At 41.5% G+C, this 23,405-nt stretch overlaps 2 protein-coding genes across 2 annotated transcripts in view; one reads left to right on the forward strand and one right to left on the reverse strand.

Moving 5' to 3' along the window:
* LOC147241955 (uncharacterized) overlaps positions 1-23,405 on the reverse strand; it is a 184,751-nt gene that overhangs the window by 147,812 nt on the left and 13,534 nt on the right. The window lies entirely within an intron of this gene.
* LOC147241967 (transcription factor 7-like) lies at positions 10,098-14,098 on the forward strand. Its single transcript, XM_086192066.1, has 8 exons — positions 10,098-10,194; positions 11,825-12,199; positions 12,302-12,367; positions 12,528-12,556; positions 12,717-12,867; positions 12,980-13,087; positions 13,205-13,256; positions 13,674-14,098. Exons 2-8 carry the CDS (start codon positions 11,855-11,857, stop codon positions 13,676-13,678), a joined length of 756 nt encoding a protein of 251 aa, XP_086048192.1. The 5' UTR covers positions 10,098-10,194; positions 11,825-11,854; the 3' UTR covers positions 13,679-14,098.

Consider the following 23,405-nt stretch of genomic DNA (forward strand, 5'->3'; position numbering starts at 1 on the left):
GCATGCACAATGCCGACTGATTGCTTCTCTAATTATGGGGGCAAATTTGCTGTCAGGGGGCGTTCATTTTCGACATGGGAAAGGCGAGAGGACATTTCTTTTCACACAACCTTTCTTTTTTGTGGTCAGTCTTCTCATAATGAGCACGAGTGTTTGCTGTACAATGTGTGTTTCTGTTTTTGACATGCTTGTGGAAGGAAGGACAGACTTTGATCCACCTTATTCATCAAACTTTACTGCTGCCAAAAAGGTATGTCTTTTAAAGCCGATTTTTACTTTAAACATCTTGTAATAAGATAGAATGCAATATACATGTACAAGTATCATCAAAATGAACTGCCAACATTTTAAATTAAGTCTCTATTATCAACAGCCAAGAATTACCAAAAAAAAAATCCACTCTGTAATGAAAGGCCTCCATTGGTTCAGCTCAAAACTAGCGATGCAGGCAGGTTTGGTGAACGGAACCTATTTTAAACCTAGAATGTTCCTTGTTCAAGAACCTACACCGCACCGGTTGGGTGGGAAAATGGCAAAAATACAGCTGAGTCTTCTACTTGTGTTCATCCACCTTCGTGCGGTAATCTATAAGAAAACCTGTCCTGGCCTAATGGAGATCATCAGACAAAAAAACCCAAAATGGAGATGGACAATGTTGAGTTTATAAATAATCCAGAAAAAGATAAGTCACTGGAACGGGCTTCTAAGCCAGTGAAACACAATTTAATTAATAACAACCTCTGAATCTGCTCCAGATAGGCTGAAACGTGAATGTCGGGGAGAAAAATAGACAGGCAGAGAGAGAGAGAGAGAGAGAAAGAAACAGAGAGAAAAGGGCCAGGCTGCTCGCGGCCACACCAGAGACCAAAGGCATGCACAGATGGAGACTCTCACACTTGCTGGCAGTTTGGAGAGTCAGACTGCATCTCCATGCAGCTGTTGGCACTTTTGACAGCTTCCACTGTGTGTTCATGACCAGAGTCCAAAAAAGCCCCCAAGTCCCAGAACTTCAGCATTCACTGTTGTCAAGAGGGCACACTTATACCACAAAAAAAGACAGAAGAAAATACCCCCCCCCCCAAAAAAAGAAAAAAGAAAGTCCTCCACACACTCATTAAATAAAGATTGTTGAACTCTGAGAAGCGCCGTTGCAGGTCCTCTCTGCACTCTAGAAAAAGAACATGGAGTGTTCTTCACCGGCTGACTTACTGACCCCATTGTCAAAACATGCATGCAAAATAGAAGACATACTTGTTTAACAAGTCCACGCGTTTTGCTTTGAAGTATGCCTCCATCTTTGAATTATGCATAATTTGAAATATTTGTGCGGAGTGAAATGTGAAGCTAATTCTGCTGGCCTTCTTGGGGAAGAAAAAAAAAGTTGCAAGCATTTTTGGCAAAAGTTGAATATCTTTTCTAAACACCAAAAACATGTAGTTCCTTGTATATAACCATGGGCTCTGCAGCCGTTCAGGCCCTGCTTGACACAAATGGCCGCTAGCTTCTTCTGCTGCATGCCAGTGGTCCTTTTCTGGCCCGGGTGACCTATTTTTTTGTCAAATGACCCAATACAACAGCCAGAGTTGTCACTGTGTTATAAGGCAGATGCAATTCAAGAAGTTTCTCATTTTTTTTATTACTATTATGAATGCATCCGAAACTGTTGTTAGTGTGAGCCCAAGCTGTTTCTTTTCCTGCTTGATCTGGAGGATGTCATGCCTTCTGCTCCATTTGTATCCGACTCCCTTTAGTTCCAGAGAGACTTCAGCGATGTAAAGCTCTCTGAATAAGAGCCAAACCTGCTTTATCTGACTCACCTCCCGGCTGCTATTTTGCCACATCCTCGTTATTTACCTGGTGGGAAATGTCACAAAGAAGGCTTTGGTAGACACCTTTACACCCCCCCCCCCCGCTTTCTCTAACCCTGCCTGTCTTCCCTCCTTCCTTCTTTTATCCACCTCCCCTTCCTTTCTTCCTTTCTGTTGCTGGATCTGGTTCTGAGTCCGGCTGCAGTGTTTTGAGACAGTTTGCTGGGATCTTGTGTGAGACATGAAAAGAAAGCGCAAAGCATTAATCTAACCGAGCTAAAATGAATGCATGCATCACTGCTTCCAAGTGTTTCCTCAGCTGGAAGGAGGCATGGTTGCTTAGGTGGTATTTTTCAGTGAACAATTGGAAGTTATGATGTGCCTTGGATTTATTTCAATGATTTGAAAACACTGAAGCTCCCATTTTTCACAAAGATGCTATTGACCAGTAGAGTAGAGGGCTTTTTAAGCTTCGGAGTTATCAGTCATTGAGGATGTTGGACAATGGAGTTGATATGTTGGCTACTGTGTTGTTACTGGGTAATTAACCTCTTGACACTCTGATTCCTGCCAGCTTTCAAAAATGTTAATTCAATACTTCACCCAGAAAAAAGTGTAACTTGACTTTCAAGCGCTCCAAAATACGTAAATTTATCATGCAAAGATTTCATTTGAAGTTAACGGAAACTAATTTTCTTCAGCTTATCCAGTTAATGGTCGGGGGGGGGGGGGGGCTGGAGTCTATCCCAGCAGCCTTCAGGTGAGAGGCAGGTTCACCCTGGGCAGGTCACCAGTCCATCACAGAGCCAACACATAGAGACAGACAACCATCCACACTCACAGTCACACCTACAGTCAATTTAGAGTATCAATCAGCCTCGTCCCCTCTTGATGTCTTTGGACTGTGGGAGGAAGCTGGAGTACCAGAGAGAACCCACACAGGAACAGGGAGAACATGCAGACTCCACACAGAAAGATCCTGTGCTGGAGCCGGGACTGGAACCTTGAACCTTCTTGCTGTGAGGCCACAGTGCTGACCACTGCACCTCCATGCCACCCTGCCCAAAATCCTCAGTTTACAAACTCTAGCATAACTTCCCATACAATCCACATTGTCGTTCTCTAGCCATAAACTCAACAATCCACAATTTGAGCTAAAAACAAACTCCCCTGGTTTTGCACATGGTCGGACCAAACCACAAGTCAAATATTCCTCTTGAGCTTAAACAAACGTGTCTGCAGTCTTTAGAATCAGCTGATGGGGTGCAGACTTTTAAATGCCAGCTTAAAAAAAAAAAGACAATAATTTCAAGCTTCATAAAAGGCAAAAAATAAATGCTTCTCTTTGTAAACACTCTGTAAACAAAACCAGTAATCTGGCAACAGAGCCTCAGGAGGGGTTGCCATTATTACAATTAGAGACCGTTAAAAACACAGTTTGAGGAGCTTCATGTGATAATGGCTGCATATATTTTTATTAACTGACTCCACAAGCACATTTTTAAACGAGCATGTTTTCTGTGTGCGCCGTTCTTCTTTTTTATTGGACCCATTTGCATGCTGTAAGGGAATGTTCACAGGTTGGCTATATGTATAATGGAATCTTTTCATAATTAGGAAAACCGAGTTAACTCCACTAATATGGGTAATGATATTAGATGTTAAATTTCACAGTTTGTGACTCACCCATTCTCATCATTAGAAGAGTCTTGGTTTTAAGTTTTAATTACAGAAACTACAAAAAGTCCAAATCAGGTCATGCAGGAGGATGTTTTTTGGTGCAAAATTTGCATGAATGAATAATGTGTCCTCTGAGTCATTTATGTGAGGAGAAACACATTTAAACACACTTCACGGCGTATTAAGAAGGTTTATGGCCACTCTTCTTTCATCCATTCTTTCTTTCATAACTTCTAAATGCACCAAAGAAATGTTTTACTACACCTTCACCCATCCATTTAATCCATTTAATCCATCCATCAGGATTAATCCATCGTTTCTGGTGTGGTGGGCTGGATCGGTCTCAATAAGGTACCAGAGTTTTTTGATATTATTCTTGTTGTTTTGAATCAGTGAGAAGTACACATACAAACTAAGCCATACAGATTGCGGCAAAAAATATGAAGCTGAATCTTTGATCCAGGTCTCTTTGTAGCCTCTTCTGTACGATTCAAAGATGGAGACTCACTAGTTTTTGCAAGTCTGATGAAGAGCACCTTTGTTCAAAACATCCCTGTGTAATAAAACCCTTCAATGGGAGCTCTCTTTTATGGTCATTTCTAACCATTACTAGGAGCTAATTAAGTGATGTAATCCAGGGAATGGGAACCACAAAGGCTTCCGGTGTAATTGTCACCTGTCATTTCCTCACTGGCCCAGATCTTCCTTTCCTGTTTTGTACTGTAGCCAATGTTTAAATCCACCCATTCTCTTCACCGCTGCTGCCATTAGTGCACCCTGGACAGGTTATCACAGCCCTGACCTAATTTGCATAGTTTGGTGGAACAGAAAAGTCAAAGTTTTCTGTATTCCTTTTGGTTTTAACTCGTTTGAGGATAAACGGTAAAGATCAGAGAAAATCAAAGAAGATCAAAGAAGTCTTTTAATTAGTGCTCTGTAAATTGTTCCACTTCAATAATATTACTTTATTATGGACATATGACAATAGCCTTCTGAAACTCAGCGTCTTAGAGCCTTAGTACAAAAAATACAAAAAATACAAAATCTGTTTCCAACATTCCGAACACTCCCTGATTGCAGCTCCCTGAGAACATTTTCACACTCACGGGGGACCAAGACAAACACAAGGAAGAAGGATTTAGAGGGAAAGAATGAATGGAATGAGAGTGGGGAGTTAATGGACAGAAAGTGGATTTTAAATGGATGGGTGAAGGTGTAGTAAAACATTTCTTTGGTGCATTTAGAAGTTATGAAAGAAAGTATGGATGAAAGAAGAGTGGCCATAAACCTTCTTAATACGCCGTGAAGTGTGTTTGAATGTGTTTCTCCTCACATAAATGACTCAGAGGACACATTATTCATTCATGCAAATTTTGCACCAAAAAACATCCTCCTGCATGACCTGATTTGGACTTTTTATAGTTTCTGTAATTAAAACTTAAAACCAAGACTCTTCTAATGATGAGAATGGGGGAGTCACAAACTGTGAAATTTAACATCTTGTATCATTACCCATATTAGTGGACTTAACTCGGTTTTCCTAATTATGAAAAGATTCCATTATACATATAGCCAACCTGTGAACATTCCCTTACAGCATGCAAATGGCTCCAATAAAAAAGAAGAACGGCGCACACAGAAAACATGCTCGTTTAAAAATGTGCTTGTGGAGTCAGTTAATAAAAATATATGCAGCCATTATCACATGAAGCTCCTCAAACTGTGTTTTTAACGGTCTCTAATTGTAATAATGGCAACCCCTCCTGAGGCTCTGTTGCCAGATTACTGGTTTTGTTTACAGTGTTTACAAAGAGAATCATTTATTTTTTGCCTTTTATGAAGCTTGAAATTATTGTCTTTTTTTTTTTTAAGCTGGCATTTAAAAGTCTGCACCCCATCAGCTGATTCTAAAGACTGCAGACACGTTTGTTTAAGCTCAAGAGGAATATTTGACTTGTGGTTTGGTCCGACCATGTGCAAAACCAGGGGAGTTTGTTTTTAGCTCAAATTGTGGATTGTTGAGTTTATGGCTAGAGAACGACAATGTGGATTTTATGGGAAGTTATGCTAGAGTTTGTAAACTGAGGATTTTGGGCAGGGTGGCATGGAGGTGCAGTGGTCAGCACTGTGGCCTCACAGCAAGAAGGTTCAAGGTTCCAGTCCCGGCTCCATCACAGGATCTTTCTGTGTGGAGTCTGCATGTTCTCCCTGTTCCTGTGTGGGTTCTCTCTGGTACTCCAGCTTCCTCCCACAGTCCAAAGACATCAAGAGGGGACGAGGCTGATTGATACTCTAAATTGACCGTAGGTGTGACTGTGAGTGTGGATGGTTGTCTGTCTCTATGTGTTGGCTCTGTGATGGACTGGTGACCTGCCCAGGGTGAACCTGCCTCTCACCTGAAGGCTGCTGGGATAGACTCCAGCCCCCCCCCCCCCGACCATTAACTGGATAAGCTGAAGAAAATTAGTTTCCGTTAACTTCAAATGAAATCTTTGCATAATAAATTTACGTATTTTGGAGCACTTGAAAGTCAAGTTACTCTTTTTTCTGGGTGAAGTATTGATTTACCATTTTTGAGAGCTGGCAGGAATCAGAGTGTCAAGAGGTTAATTACCCAGTAACAACACAGTAGCCAACATATCAACTCCATTGTCCAACATCCTTAATGACTGATAACTCCGAAGCTTAAAAAGCCCTCTACTCTACTGGTCAATAGCATCTTTGTGAAAAATGGGAGCTTCAGTGTTTTCAAATCATTGAAATAAATCCAAGGCACATCATAACTTCCAATTGTTCACTGAAAAATACCACCTAAGCAACCATGCCTCCTTCCAGCTGAGGAAACACTTGGAAGCAGTGATGCATGCATTCATTTTAGCTCGGTTAGATTAATGCTTTGCGCTTTCTTTTCATGTCTCACACAAGATCCCAGCAAACTGTCTCAAAACACTGCAGCCGGACTCAGAACCAGATCCAGCAACAGAAAGGAAGAAAGGAAGGGGAGGTGGATAAAAGAAGGAAGGAAGGAAGACAGGCAGGGTTAGAGAAAGCGGGGGGGGGGGGGTGTAAAGGTGTCTACCAAAGCCTTCTTTGTGACATTTCCCACCAGGTAAATCACGAGGATGTGGCAAAATAGCAGCCGGGAGGTGAGTCAGATAAAGCAGGTTTGGCTCTTATTCAGAGAGCTTTACATCGCTGAAGTCTCTCTGGAACTAAAGGGAGTCAGATTCAAATGGAGCAGAAGGCATGACATCCTCCAGATCAAGCAGGAAAAGAAACAGCTTGGGCTCACACTAACAACAGTTTCGGATGCATTCATAAGAGTAATAAAAAAAATGAGAAACTTCTTGAATTGCAATTGTCTTATAACACAGTGACAACTCTGGCTGTTGTATTGGGTCATTTGACAAAAAAATAGGTCACCCGGGCCAGAAAAGGACCGCTGGCATGCAGCAGAAGAAGCTAGCGGCCATTTGTGTCAGGCAGGGCCTGGACGGCTGCAGAGCCCATGGTTATATACAAGGAACTACATGTTTTTGGTGTTTAGAAAAGATATTCAACTTTTGCCAAAAATGCTTGCAACTTTTTTTTTCTTCCCCAAGAAGGCCAGCAGAATTAGCTTCACATTTCACTCCGCACAAATATTTCAAATTATGCATAATTGAAAGATGGAGGCATACTTCAAAGTAAAACGCGTGGACTTGTTAAACAAGTATGTCTTCTATTTTGCATGCATGTGTTGACAATGGGGTCAGTAAGTCAGCCGGTGAAGAACACTCCATGTTCTTTTTCTAGAGTGCAGAGAGGACCTGCAACGGCGCTTCTCAGAGTTCAACAATCTTTATTTAATGAGTGTGTGGAGGACTTTTTTTTCTTCTTTTTTGGGGGGGGGGGTATTTTCTTCTGTCTTTTTTTGTGGTATAAGTGTGCCCTCTTGACAACAGTGAATGCTGAAGTTCTGGGACTTGGGGGCTTTTTTGGACTCTGGTCATGAACACACAGTGGAAGCTGTCAAAAGTGCCAACAGCTGCATGGAGATGCAGTCTGACTCTCCAAACTGCCAGCAAGTGTGAGAGTCTCCATCTGTGCATGCCTTTGGTCTCTGGTGTGGCCGCGAGCAGCCTGGCCCTTTTCTCTCTGTTTCTTTCTCTCTCTCTCTCTCTCTCTGCCTGTCTATTTTTCTCCCCGACATTCACGTTTCAGCCTATCTGGAGCAGATTCAGAGGTTGTTATTAATTAAATTGTGTTTCACTGGCTTAGAAGCCCGTTCCAGTGACTTATTTTTTTCTGGATTATTTATAAACTCAACATTGTCCATCTCCATCTTGGGTTTTTTTTGTCTGATGATCTCCATTAGTCCAGGACAGGTTTTCTTATAGATTACCGCGTGAAGGTGGATGAACACAAGTAAAAGACTCAGCTGTATTTTTGCCATTTTCCCACCCAACTGGTGCGGTGTAGGTTCTTGAACAAGGAACATTCTAGGTTTAAAATAGGTTCCGTTCACCAAACCTGCCTGCAACGCTAGTTTTGAGCTGAACCAATGGAGGCCTTTCATTACAGACTGGATTTTTTTTTTTGTGGTAATTCTTGGCTGTTGATAATAGAGACTTAATTTAAAATGTTGGCAGTTCATTTTGATGATACTTGTACATGTATATTGCATTCTATCTTATTACAAGATGTTTAAAGTAAAAATCGGCTTTAAAAGTCATACCTTTTTGGCAGCAGTAAAGTTTGATGAATAAGGTGGATCAAAGTCTGTCCTTCCTTCCACAAGCATGTCAAAAATAGAAACACACATTGTACAGCAAACACTCATGCTCATTATGAGAAGACTGACCACAAAAAAAAAGGTTGTGTGAAAAGAAATGTCCTCTCGCCTTTCCCATGTCGAAAATGAAGGCCCCCTGACAGCAAATTTGCCCCCATAATTAGAGAAGCAATCAATCGGCATTGTGCATGCGCGGTCTAACGAGTCTTACTTCCTGTTGTTTTCTTTTTTCTTTTAACGAATGAACGCAAACATACCAAACAAAGCTGTTTAGCCAGGGGTGCAACAACGTAGGAACGTAAAACGAAGAGATCGTAACTTAAGACAAATAATCAGAAAAAAAAGAGAGATGAAAAATATCAAACACATAAAAAAAACCTTTTCCAAAATAAAGTTCTTTTTGAGGCTTTTGGGTTTCTAAGTCCATTGATTGCTGTGCTGATAAAGTTCCTTTAAAAAAAACTGTCAAGTGTGGTTTGCGGTCGGACCATTTCCTCTTATGAAAATGAAATTTACCCAAAATTAAAACAAGTTGTAGGAATCAAGTGAAGTCCTTTTTGACTTGGTTGTCTTCAAAATAAAGAAAAATGTCCTTTTCTTGCAGATGTTAAGACTGTCCTGTTTTCCTTTTAATAAAATTCTCCGTGCTGGCCCTGAATATTCGACGATACAAGCAGTGATAAAATAAATGTTTGATGGATTCTTCACACCAGCCACAGAAATGACAAGGGTATTAGTTTCAATTTTAAATCTCTCTAATGTTTTTTTAGCTGGACACATTCTACGTGTAGTTTTGAAAGATACTTTCAACAAAATGTATCCCCGATCAGCCACACTTCTAATCTGCATCTCTGTAAAGAAAATTCCAATAAATTTTTGCAGAAGGAACAGATTCATTTATATAATAAATTTGTTTGAACAATTTTTTTGGTAACATCAATGTTTCCCCAAAAAATATCGCATCCTGGAGCTGTCACATAAATTTCAGGTCTAGAACCAAAAAGGAGCTGCAAAACATTCCTAGATTCAACTATTGGGTCAAAATTTGAGGTGTTACGGGGTTTTACGTTTGTATTAATGATAACACCCAAATATGTGAGTGTATCCTTCACAGGAATACCATTTATTTCTTAGATGTTGCATGCCTTCAGTGCTAATATCAGCGATTTATTTAAATTGATTTTTAGGCCGGGCTGCACGGTGGTGCAGTGGTCAGCACTGTGGCCTCACAGCAAGAAGGTTCCGGGTTGGAGTCCCAGCTCCAGCACAGGATCTTTCTGTGTGGAGTCTCCATGTTCTCCCTGTTCCTGTGTGGGTTGTCTCTGGTACTCCAGCTTCCTCCCACAGTCCAAAGACATCAATTTGGGGACGAGGCTGATTGATACTCTAAATTGACCGTAGGTGTGAATGTGAATGGTTTTTCGTCTCTGTATGTTGGCCCTGCGATGGACTGGCGACCTCTCCAGGGTGAACCCTGCCTCTCGCCCGTAGATGCTGGGATAGGCTCCAGCCCCCCCCCCCCCCGCGACCCTTACTAGTGAGGAATAAGCGGAAGACGACGATGAACGGTGGATTTTTAGGCCAAATACTCTCTGTTGTTTTCTTCCCGCCAATTTACTCGTTCACATTCCAGTCCAGTAGGTGGCAGTGAAGCGTCTGTAGGTTTAACGATAGCCAGCAATCAATGAAACAAGAAGGGAGGAAGTAACCCAATGTGTGACGTCACGGTTGCTACGCGCATTTTTTAATTACAGTAAATGACGTCAAGATACGTCGGTGATCGAAATGTATATATGTCTAAAATCTTCCAACCGTTAAATCACGTGGCTCTCGGTTCATCTGAGAAGCACAGGTTACCCACTGAGCGTCCCAACAGAGAGAAACCTCCTGAAACTACATCCCGACACCCGGCTAGGAGGACAAACACTGTTGGTAAGTCCTGAAATCAAATATTAACACTCAGTAGGACTTTTCTTTAATGATATGCTGTAAATTCAAATAAATATTTAGCTAGAAGAAAGGCGTCTCAGTCTGTAAAAAGTATTTACTCAAGTATTTGTGAATTACAACGAACTACTATTCGATTGTCGTCAGCCACAAGTTGGGAAGTTGAATTTATAACAATGGATCACATTTGATCAATTAATGATGTTTTTGTTCTAACTCAGTTAAGGGATGTAATAAATTATAAATATAAAGCGGCAGGAATGGGAGAAAGCAGAAAACAATAAGACAATTGTACGAAAATGTGAATTTGACAACTAATTTGCAATCTTTTCTGATGTGAATGAATGGAAATTTGCCCTAAAAGCATGTGCTGAGTAGTTTAACTGTACACTCCAAGCAATTATAGGCGTCATTTCCATATGAATGGTACATAAATTAGCCTACATACATGATTTAAATTGTGACTTACATACACGGGTGGACACTGTGTGTGTGTGTATATATATATATAAATATAAATATATATATATATATATATATATATATATATATATATATATATATATATATATATATAAATATATAAAAATGAAGAAATAAAATTCAAAGACGAACGAAATAAAAATCCGTGTAAAACATTAAAAAAACAACAATGCGAAGCTGCGCCGCGCCACCACCCCTGATGATTTGGACCCTCTCACCTACTGAACACACAAATGACAAGAAGAAGAAGAAACAGCGAAACCATTATTTACAAAATGGAGGGAGACGAGGTCGAACAAGTAGCGGACGCTCTTTCGTCAAACAAACCGGTTGTGTGGACTTGTTTTGGCTTCCCATGTTAAAGACAAGGCAACGGAGAGACGATGGTGGATTAAACAAAAGCCGTGTGCAAACAATGGGGGTCCACAACACCGTAGACTGCGGCGAGCGCTGCTAGCATGATGGAAGGATAAGAAGCACCTGTTGAAGGCTAAATATTCCAGCTCACTGAGGTCAGACATTCCAGATCTAGACGAGGCTGCAGCCCTGAGGGTTATTGAATATTAGTTTTCCTTTTCGTTTAAGAAGGTAGTTGTCGTCAGTGTTTACAACAACAAAGGAAGCATTAAATTTTGTACTGACACAGCAAGAACTTGTATGTCTGCATATTGAGGAAGAAAATAAAGAATATCTGATTTTTGCATTTCTGATTTTTGATTTTCTTTAATCTTTATTTTGTTTCGTGAGCCCTGTCTCTTATTTAGAATTGTTTTGTTTGTTGACTATTTCGTTGCCCTCCTAGTATATACGTGTACATTAATATATATATATATATATATATATATATATATGTGTGTATATATATATGTGTGTATATATATATATATATATATACACACACACACACACGTTGTGGTTGGAATAGTTTTTAATTGCTGTTACAGAAGAAGCCTTGTTGTGATTTGAATCTTATGGTTGCAGTTCCTTCAGTAATTTGGTTTTTTTAAAGCTCAAACACAAAGATGTCCTTTAAATGTAGAAAAGTGAAATAGTTAATATTTTCTTATAGTTTAGAGTTATATTATGATGTTTCCCATTAATCAAACCATCTTCCTGTGAATGCGTTTGACAGGAACCCTCAAACATCTTTGATCGTACCAACATGGACAACAGCAGTGCTGACTCAGCAGGATTATTTGGTGGACTTGAGTGGGAGGACATCGAATCCACTCTCAGGTACATCATTGGGTATGCCCCGGATCCTCCACCTGCATCCCCCCCTGGACCTCCCGAACCTGCTCCAGTGGGTGTTGACACCAACCCTCAGCCAGCAGAAGGTCCAGTCGATGGGAATCAAACCAATGGTGGTTCTGGTTGTTACTATGGCAACAACCTACTTTACCAAAACTACCAGTTCCCCGGTCCAGTGATGGCTCCACCCTTCATGTATGGACCACCAATGTATCCATATGTTATGCTGCCACATCCCCTCAGCGGCCAAGTTCAGGTAAGTGTGTTGACTGTGACGGAAGATGAATTGAAATTATAACATGGTGCATTGTTTGTGTGTGTGTAGCCGGGCTAAATTCCCCCTCCCCCTCTCCCACAGTTCCTGCCCTATCAGTGGCCCACCAACTCCCTGGGTGAAGGCAACCAGGCAGATTCTTCACATCTGGTAAGACACACACACAGACACAGACACACTCACACACACACACACACACACACCATAATTATTGATGTTCTTTTTACGCTTTTTCTCATGTTCCATGTTTATTGTGATAGCGTCTTTTATGTTTTGCTCATGTAGCATCTTTGTGTGTTTGTGTCCTCAGACCAAAGCTGCCAGCGCTCCTAAAACCAAGTAAGTTCAGACTCAGATTTGACAAAAAGTACTTCAGTAATACTCAGGAAACAAGAACCAGTTTAGCAGTGTTGTCTTGTATTCTGCCTTGATGACATTTGTTTGAAGAAAAACAAATATTTAATTCTCAAATGAACAGCTTGATTCTGTATTTCTATAGAAAGAGGAAGGCTAAGAAGCAGCTGGACCTGCCCTATGTTAAAAAACCCAAAAATGCCTTCATGTTGTTCCTCATGGAACAGAGAGAGAAGATGAAGGCAGAACTCAAGAGCAGGAACAACGCTGCAGTCAACAAGGTCCTGGGACAGAGAGTAAGTGTGCTTGTACTCTTCCACAAGCTTTAGCACTCTTTGGTAGTTGGCATGTGTGTGTTCATTCTGTTACTGTGTGTGTGTGTGTGTGTGTTTTGTCGTGTTCCAACAGTGGAAAGCACTGACAAAGGAGGAGCAGGCCAAGTATTATAAAAAGGCCAAAGAGGAGAAAGAGCGCCACACCCAGCAGCACCCTGAGTGGTCCTGCGGTGTCAACTACGTACGTTCAACCTGCTCCCTTCCATCGCACCCACACACACATTTCCATGGCGTTACCAAGCTGGTAAAAATTCAGCAGATATCAGATGGAACTTCTTACATGCTTGTTTTTGTGTAGGGACGAAAGAGACGGAAGAGGATGGACAGGGTCACCGAAATCATTGTTATAGGTAAGAACCGATGTTCCCAAACATGTTTTCATGTGAAGTGTGAAGAGACTCAGGAGCAGAAATACTCCTGCATCTAATACTTGACTCAAGTATTCACACTTCATGTAGTTCAAGAATGAGAGTAAGTACCTGTAAATGTGGTGGTCAATGTGTTGCATTTGGAAAGAAATTCAGCAAAGAGATCAAAGGTTCTTCTTTTGTACTGTTTGAAAAAAAAGTCTTATTTAGAAACAGACTGGGATCATATTTGGCATATTTTCGGTTAACGGGGGTTAAAAATATGTGGTTGGTGAGTCGAACCTTCATTTTACAGTCAGTTATTAATGTTGACTTGATGCCTTCTTATCGTGCTCTCAATTTTTAATGCCTTCATAAATGCTTTTGTCATACACGGTCTTTGTGTGTTTGTGTCCTCAGACTGAAGCTGTACCACAGATGACGCTGCGCTCTCCTTACGTCAAGGCAGCACATGCCACAAACACACACACACAAACACTATTATCTCATGCAGGTAGCAGCCGTCTGTTTCTGTCGATGCAGGAATGGAGTCATGTTGAATCAGTCACCTATAGATGGCAACTCAGCCAACAAAAAATAAGTTTGGAAACATTTGACTCAAGTTAACAAGAATTCAAAAAAAAAATAGTTTACGAAAATATTTTCTTGGTGCCTTAAAGATGTATTGAAGTATAACACTTGGGTGAATGTTCTCAGCAACGCCGTTCCAGTTTGATTCAACAGACGCCGCCAAAGGAGCCAGCTCCACCGCCGCAGCACGTATGTACCTCTCTTTTTCCTCACTTCTTTTGTTGTACATGCGCCTTGATGATGTAAACATTTCTGGCCCATGTCACTCTTATTTCTGCATAGTCAAGTAATGTGATGTCACTGTATTAAAACTGTAAAATATTATGTATGACTAATTTGGAAGAAAAAGTAAAAAAATAATTTTAGTATGTATATGTATATATATTTATATAATATAAATATAATATAATATAAATAAAATATATTCATCTAATTATTAACAATTTATATTTTTATTCAATTTATATTTTTATTTATATATGTATATGTATATATATATAATATAATATAAATAAAATGTATTCATCTAATTATTAACAATTTTTATATATATATATATAAATAAAAATTGTTGATGATTGGATGAATACATTTTATTTCCTCATTTTTTTGTATTGTTGAGGTTTCGTTTCCTGCAGTCCAACAGCATTTCAATCAAACATGCAGCTTTCAAAAAACCCAAACATACAAGGCCAATTCTAAGATGACCCTCGTTGATTTCTTCCACCTCCTTCATAATAGAACACACTACCACTCATGTGCTGTTGCTACTGCAGGTTTTGCTTTCCCTTCCATGTCGTGTCAAAAAGCAAAAACAGACACTGGTCATGGTGCTCCTGGTTTACTGGGATGGGGTTCGATTCCCTACAGTGTCCTGCTGGCTGTTTGGCATTGACGTGAAAGGGTGCAGCTTCCCCTTCATCATTGTACCGACTGTTACTGACTCCCACAACATCGGCTGAGGTTTTCCACACTTACCAATATCTACAAATTTGATCAGGTTAAAACTTTATAACTTTTATAACTAACAATTTTTATATCTCAACCAGTAGGTCCAGCAATAAAACTCGCAAGGCACCACATTCACCAGTAGCAATACTGGTGAATCCCATTCTCTGATGCTATATGTGATTGTGAGAAAAGACCTGATGAAATATCCAGCATTAGAGTTTGCATCCATCATCTCAAAGTTGCAGGAAATGATGGTATACTTGTGGCTCACAACAAGCCCAACATTTAATGCAAATTCAGGCAATCCCCGCGAATTCTGCACGCCAAGCGATTTCATCCAATCACTTGTGATGTCGTTATTTACACTTCCTGTTTCTACTGGCGAACGCGCTAACTTGTGTAAGAAGGAAATATGTCGCATTTGCCTATGAACAGCACCGCTCAGGGCCGAGCTCTCTACATGAAAGTGGTGGTAAATTGTTTTGTTCCCCCTGCATGAACATTGTGGTTGAACCCCAACAGAAGTCATCAATTTTTCCCTGCAGCATTTTAGATTTTTTTTTCATGAATGCTCAAAACACAGAGTTCAAATCAATCAGCTGCATACACAAATATTAGGGTGTTTTGTGAGGAGGGAGGGCTCAGAATTGATAAGGTGTTTTACTGTAAAGGTTGTAAAAGAGCGACACGTCCTTGTTCATGCATCTGTGGAATGCCAAAGTTCCACTGGGACACAAGGATGAGGTGGTCCAAAGTGAAAGTCAACTCACATGTGTGGACTTTATGTCTGATTCTTTTGAATGTCATATTTTATTGTATAAACACCTTGGTGCTTGTATTTTTTTTTTGTTTTAAATTTAGCTCTAATGTCCATTGGGACTCAAGGAGGAACCGAAACGCTATCAGAGGTCAAAGGTCACCATCACTTGATGATTTTTTTTTTGTGTCAAATATAGAACAAACATCCACTGGGACTCAAAGATGAACTTAAAAAAATAAATACGGTGGTCAAAGGTCAAAAACACTCATGACAGGGACACATCCTGAAGGCATACCTCTACACCTGCGATGTAGTATTACAGTATTACTGACTTGCAGGATTTGTATTTTCTTATATATACAGTATAGCCGACAAAATCTTCTAATACAAACATAACTCTCAGCACTTTGAGCAGAAATCAGCAGAGTTAGATTCGCTATTGTCGAATGTAACAAATAAGAGCAAGTGTGTTTTCGACATTGCTAAAAAATAGGTTCTTGTGCCTTCTCTGGTTCGTTGTTGTCGCAGAAACGCACAACAAAAAAATGGTTACATGGCCATTTCCTAATTGCCAAGCAGCCACATATGCATGCTGACCTGTACACCTGGGAAACTGCACAACAGCAGCTCCCTGCTGGGTTTCATCAAGAGGTATGGATGAGGTAGGACACAAATTAGCACATGCTCCGTGAAAAACAGGAGGATCCTCGAAATGCCATGACAGATGGTGACCCTTGTCCTTTCTGCCAGTGTCTCTACTCTTACAAAAACTATTGTTGGATTAACAAGACTTGCAACCTCTGATTAAATAAATGTTATGCTGGAAGCGAATGCGGCACGAGTCAATGAGGGGATATTTATCAAGAACTGTGCTCAATTTTTTCAGTGTTGAACAGTCAAATTGTTGCAGCCAAGGGCCATACGGATCTTTTGTGCAGGAATATGAGGGCTAATCATGGAAATACGGGACTCGTGCACGTATTTGAAGTCTTTACTGTTTAGAGGCAAAAAAAAATATTGGAGTATAAAATGGAAAGTGATAGAATAATCACCTCACTTTAGATAGGTAGACTGTGGGAGAGGGTATGACTGATGTATCGAACACTTTGAAACAATGAGTTCATAAAAAGAGATGCACGAGCCGCTGCAAAGTTACAGTGCTGCTTCACCTCTCTGTACTGACTTATCAGAAAAAGTCTGCTCCTGATGGTAATCTGTGACAGGCTACCAAACCGTATTACCTGGCACAAAAAAAAAGAGTGATGTGATGTTCCTGCAGCTTGTAAGGCTGTCAGGCAGGTTGAGTGCTGGACGTTTCCACAGAGCAAGAACGAGCCACACTATGGAAAACATCGGCTGCACACTCACAGGACAGCCTGAAGCTCAGGTTGAAAATTAAGGGGAGAGGAAATGACATGATATACAAGAAAATGTGGTATTCTTGCTAGGTGGCAGGTGTATTGATGTATACAGAATATATATCTGGTTAGAAAACGCTTCCAACCATACATTTTCACTCTAGATAGCCACATCACGAGTGTTCCAGCACCAGACATGGTAAACAAACATCGGCCGGTCAGAAGAGAAAAGCTACCACAATTCTAAAGGCATGTTTACCTGTCCGGGGTCTGTGGTGTCAAAATAAACTGTTCAAGTGTGGCATTTGTTACCTTTTCAACCCTGGTAGAGTGTCACTCATAGCTCCTCCCCCTCGTCGTTTTACAGTGTCATATTCATGTTTGATTAACTTTTTTTTGGTTCATTTCCTGTATTTATCCAGTTTCCTCTCACACCTCTGTACCCGGGTTCCCTTGGACCAAGAGCAGTCCAGTCAAACCCACCAGGGTTCGTTGAGAGAAAAGCACCTACTGGAAATTCAAGGTGTTTGAGGGAACCTTTCACATCTGACTTTTAATTTGGATCCGAATCATAAGTTCAGGTGTAAAAGCTCCCCTGGACCAAACAAGTGGATCATGTGACCGGCTCAGAGAGAGGGGCGGGGGAGAAGGTGCTTTTATTCAAAGTCACACTGCAACTGCATGAGCAGGAGTAAAAAAAGTGTTACGACGCTTTTTTGCGATTGGACAGTTTCACAGGGTATCAGTGGAAAGGGAAGGTGTGAATACAATCCCAGGTGTGTCGGGAGTGAGAGGTGAACAGGTCAATGCAGCAAAAAAGGAAAAAAAGTGATAAAAAGCTCCAAATGAAATGTCCCTGTCCTGTAGTTTGAGACTCTGAGGGAGACAAATGGAAAAAAAAAATGCTAATATGTTGCTACTCTTAAAAACGTACACACTTAAGGCTCATTTCGTCTGCTTATTTATGATTTTGCCCTGTGTGTGTGTGTGTGTGTGTGTGTGTGTGTGTGTGTGTGTGTGTGTGTGTGTGTGTGTGTGCATGTGTTTTTGATATCTGGAAGAGTGATTGTAAATATGACTTTCCGGAATGTGAACCTTATTTTTTGGTTAGATTTAATTTGTCTGTATAATCCCATATGGGATGGGTCATGCCAATGTTCAGACACGAAAATAAAACATTCATTCATTCATTCATTCGTATAGATGATGCTGTTTCACAGAGAAGAGAGAGAGCATACTTTGAGGGATTTGATAGAAGAAAGGAGAACACCAACAATGATGATCCTAACAATAACACCGGTAACTATTGTCACCTTGAAATGCATAAAAAATAGCAGCAACAACACAGATTAACATGGCAGTGAAGCCAGCATACAGGACGAGACTTCAAGTCCTCTCTGCTGTCTTGTCAAGTCCTGTATGTGTCGGATTTTGTGAAATTCGGCCTTGTTGTTTTTGCGCGATCCTGATAAAAAGTTAAGAGGCAGGTCAACACCACTACTTCAATAAAAGGCAGTTTTAACAGATGGGTTCTAAGTCAGACTGTCAAGTATGCGGAGGCAGAGTGCAGTGTTCCCTGCTGGGGGTCAGAGGCTCAGGTCAGGCTAGTGTTGAAAAGGGCTTTCACAATCAATCCTGCCGGTTAGATGACGTCCAGCCCAAAATCCATCCTATGATGATCAAATCAAGATGGAATTCAGAGAGAAATTTCTTTGGGAGAAAAATGCAGCTGTGTGGAAATAAAAGAAGAAGAAAATTAAAGAACAGAAGTCAGCGTTTCAAAATTTCGACAAACTGTGGCTGTTTGAGGGTTAGCGTGTGCACACAGTGCAGAACAAGCGGAGGCGCTACTGTCTGGTGTCGAAAACTACTGTCACTTTTGGCTTTATGAGGTGAGGCAATGGTTTACTACTGAGTCCCAGAGAACACAGACTGACACTTTATAAAGTCCAACACAGGCACCCACGCGACCCCCTGATACTCCTAAAGACATCCTAATCTTACCTGGCAACAGTCACCATTCTCATAATTAACTTCCTGCTTTTAGTTTGTACGTCACACTGGTTGACATTTATCCTTGTGGAATGCATCCGTGGACCCTCTGCAGCCAAACTCTCCGTTGGTCGGGGGTCACTCAAGTAAAGCCCGGTGGGTCTGCTGTATAGGATCATTCATTATTTAGCCCAGTAATTAAAGGGCTGCTCAGGATGAATGATTCTCTGTCTCACTGGTAAAGTAGAGAGCCTGGTGCTGCTCTGTGGGAGGTCTGACCCCCAAGTAATATTTGGAGATTTATGATAAATGTTAACATATTTGATCATAAATTGCGCAATATACATATATATATACACGTTTTGGTTAATTATTAACAAGTTCATTTTGAAAATGTTCAAAAAAAGATAAATTAAGTAAATGTACATATATTTATGTGCAAATACCACCCAAATCCACTGCAAACTTACTAACTCAAACTTCCTGTAATACACAAGGGGACAACATGCAAACTCCACCCAGAAAGATCCTGTGCTGGATCCATCCATCCATCCATCCATCCATCCATCCATCCATCTATCCATCCATCTATCCATGCATCCATCCATCCATCCATCTATCCATCCATCCATCCATCAATCCATCCATCTATCCATCCATCTATCTATCAATCTATCCATCCATCCATCCATCTATCCATCCATCTATCTATCTATCGATCAATCTATCCATCCACCCATCCATCCATCCAAGTTTAGCGAGTGACGACATGTTTAGCCGCATGCGTTCATTCCATCGCTGGATGTCCAGGTGGTGCTTAGATAACAACGTGGCTTACATAGACAATTGGAGCTCCTTCTGGGGAAAGCCTGGTCTGATCCGGAGAGATGGCGTCCATCCTACTTTGGATGGTGCATCTCTCTTATCTAGGAACATAGGCCAATTTATTAGCAATACTAATCCCTGACAAGCACCCAGAGTTCAGACCAGCAGGCAGAGCTGCAGTTTAACACGCCCCTCTGCTGGTTCCTTCGTGTTGTCACCCACCCAGCCTATAGAAACTGTGTCTGCCCCGAGGCTGTATAAGGCTACACTCAAATCTGGAGGAGTAATTTATAGCAACTGAGTTCAAATTAAAACAACTGGTCCAGCAAATCAACCCAATACAACTATTAAATGTGGTTTGCTTAATATTCGATCTCTCGCATCCAAGTCTCTCCTAGTGAACGATTTAATTACAAATTATCAGATTGGTGTCTTAGCACTTACTGTAACCTGGGTGCAGCCAGAAGAATATGTTAGTTTAAATGAATCTTCCCCTCCTGGTTACATTAACTACCATGTACCTCTTACCACTGGCAGAGGAGGAGGAGTAGCTGCAATTTATCAGTCAAATTTGGTGATTAACCCTCGACCTAACAGTTCATATGACTGTCAGCTTTTCCCACCCAGACTGTCAGCTTTTCCCACCCAGACTGGAAAGCAGAGAAACCACTCTTACTTGCTGTAGTGTACCGTCCTCCTGCACCTTATTCTGAGTTCTTAGAAGAATTCCCTGACTTTCTGTCTAACTTGGCATTGAACTCAGACAAAGTCATTATAGTCGATGACTTTAACATCCATGTGGACGTCAATGATGATTCTCTGGCCACTGCGTTTAAGTCGCTTCTTGATTCTGTTGGCTTCTGTCAGAGGGTAAACAAACCCACTCACACTTTTAATCACATCCTTGATTTCGTACTCACTTATGGAATAGAAGCTGATCTCATCACAGTTCTTCCTCAAAACCCTGTCTCGTCTGATCACTCCTTAATTACATTTGAATTTACTTTAACAAATTATATCCTCCCTGGGGCTGCACGGTGGTGCAGAGGTTAGCACTGTGGCCTCACAGCAAGAAGGTTCCGGGTTCGAGTCCCGGCTCGGGCACGGGATCTTTCTGTGGGGAGTTTGCATGTTCTCCCCGTGTCTGCGTGGGTTCTCTCCGGGTACTCTGGCTTCCTCCCACAGTCCAAAGACATGCAATTGGGGACTAGGCTGATTGAATACTCTAAATTGATCGTAGGTATGAATGTGAGTGTGAATGGTTGTTCGTCTCTCTATGTCGGCCCTGCGATGGACTGGCGACCTGTCCAGGGTGTACCCCGCCTCTCGTCCGTTGACGCTGGGATAGGCTCCAGCCCCCCCGCGACCCTTAATGTGTAGGAATAAGCGGAAGATGACGATGGATGGATGGATCCTACCTGGGAAAAAGTCCCGCTTCAGTAGATGTCTATCTGACACTGCTGTTTCTAGATTTACGGAGCTTATTCCAGCAGAACTTGCTGCCACATCTTGTAGTAATATAATGGGCAGTTATGCTGATTTCACCCCCTCACAGGTAGACTATCTTGTGGACAGCACTGCAGCAGCACTCCTTGGGACACTTGATGCCGTAGCTCCCCTGAAGAAGAAGGTTATCAACCAAAAGAGAATAGTTCCCAGGTACAGCCCAGTGCTGTGTGCCTTAAAACAGAAGACCAGACAACTGGAAAGGAAGACACATTCCAGCCAGCACGAGGAAGTCCGCCAAGCCTGGAAGGAGAGTTTATTAATATATAAAAAAGAACTCTGTAATGCTAGAAGCGCTTACTACTCGTCCCTGATAGAAAAGAATAAGAACAACCCCAGATTCCTCTTCAGCACCGTGGGCAGGCTCACCAAGAACCATAGAGCTGTTGAGCCATGCATCCCCCCAGCTCTCAGCAGTGAAGACTTCCTATCTTTCTTCACTGAAAAGATTGTGAATATTAGAACAAAGATTGCCAGTAATGGAGGACAGACTGCAGTCCCCACAGAAGCACCTCCCAGACTTGGTGCTCACTTGGACAGCTTCTCCCCCATCGACCTGTCAGAATTAACTTCTGCAGTCACTTCCTCCAAGTCAGCCACTTGTCTGCTGGATCCCATCCCAACAAGCCTCCTTAAGGATGCCTTCCCTCTAGTCAACACTTCTATATTAAATCAAATTAATCTTTCCTTAGTCACAGGTTATGTGCCACAGGCCTTTAAGGTGGCTGTCATCAACCCTTTACTTAAAAAACCTTCTCTTGACCCAGATGTGTTAGCCAACCATAGACCGATATCCAACCTCCCCTACATCTCCAAGATCCTTGAGAAGGTTGTCCTGGAGCAGCTACATAAACATCTGCACAGCAACGAGCTCTTTGAAGCCTTCCAGTCTTGATTCAGGGAACACCATAGCACTGAAACAGCGCTCTTTGAAGCCTTCCAGTCTGGATTCAGGGAACACCATAGCACTGAAACAGCACTGGTCAGAGTCTCTAATGATCTTCTTATAGCTTCAGACAGAGGTCTTGTCTCTGTGCTATTCCTTTTGGACCTCAGTGCTGCATTTGACACCATCGACCACAGCATCCTGCTACAGAGACTAGACCATGACATTGGGATTAAAGGAACTGCCCTAAAATGGTTTAAGTCCTACTTATCAGATAGGTTTCAGTTTGTTCATGTTAATAATGACTATTCAGAGTACAGCAGAGTTACATATGGTGTACCACAGGGTTCAGTTTTAGGACCGATTCTCTTCACTCTTTACATGCTCCCATTAGGTGACATAATACGGAAGCACTCGATCAACTTCCAGTGTTATGCGGACGACACGCAACTTTACTTGTCGATGGAGCCAGACGACACAAGCCAGTTGACTAATCTGCAAGACTGCCTGAAAGACATTAAATCCTGGATGTCTTCTAACTTCTTAATGCTAAATTCAGATAAAACTGAGGTAATCATTTTTGGACCTAAACACCACAGGGACACACTCTTGAATCGGATCACTACTCTAGATGACATCACCCTAACTCCGAGTACAACTGCAAGGAACCTTGGGGTCATTTTTGACCAGGACCTTTCCTTCAGCTCCCACATAAAGCATGTGACTAGGACCGCCTTCTTCCATCTGCGAAGTATCGCTAAGATTAGGAATATCCTTTCCCAGAGTGATGCTGAGAAACTGGTGCATGCATTTATCACTTCTAGGCTGGACTACTGCAACTCTCTCTTGTCAGGATGTCCTAAATACTCTCTAAAGAGTCTCCAGCTGGTCCAGAACGCTGCAGCGAGGGTTTTGACGGGAGTTAAGAAGAGAGAACACATCTCTCCCACTTTAGCTTCTCTCCACTGGCTTCCTGTAGGATCTAGAATCGACTTCAAAATCCTTCTGCTGACTTATAAGGCTCTCAATGATAAAGCCCCATCCTATTTGAAAGAACTCAGTCCCTGCTGTCCTACCAGAGCTCTCCACTCCCAGAATGCAGGTCTTTTAGTGATTCCCAGTATCTCTAAAAACAAAATGGGAGGTAGAGCCTTTAGTTACCGGGCTCCTCTACTATGGAACCAGCTGTCTCCATGGGTCAGAGAGGCAGACACTCTGACTACGTTTAAGTCCAGGCTTAAGACTTTCCTTTATGACAGAGCCTTCAGTTAGGACTGGTTCAG

This window comes from Aulostomus chinensis, chromosome 21, assembly GCF_037954235.1.
Source record: "Aulostomus chinensis isolate RoL2024-O1b breed Wild chromosome 21, RoL_Achi_v1.0, whole genome shotgun sequence".
Classification (NCBI taxonomy): Eukaryota; Metazoa; Chordata; class Actinopteri; order Syngnathiformes; family Aulostomidae; genus Aulostomus; species Aulostomus chinensis.

Excerpts from the sequence above, each read along its gene's own strand:
- LOC147241967 (XM_086192066.1), top strand. The coding sequence starts at position 11,855 with ATGGACAACAGCAGTGCTGACTCAGCAGGATTATTTGGTGGACTTGAG. Across the intron at positions 12,368-12,527 it reads AGGCAGATTCTTCACATCTG|ACCAAAGCTGCCAGCGCTCC; the intron begins GTAAGACACACA and ends TTGTGTCCTCAG. Across the intron at positions 12,868-12,979 it reads ACAAGGTCCTGGGACAGAGA|TGGAAAGCACTGACAAAGGA; the intron begins GTAAGTGTGCTT and ends GTGTTCCAACAG.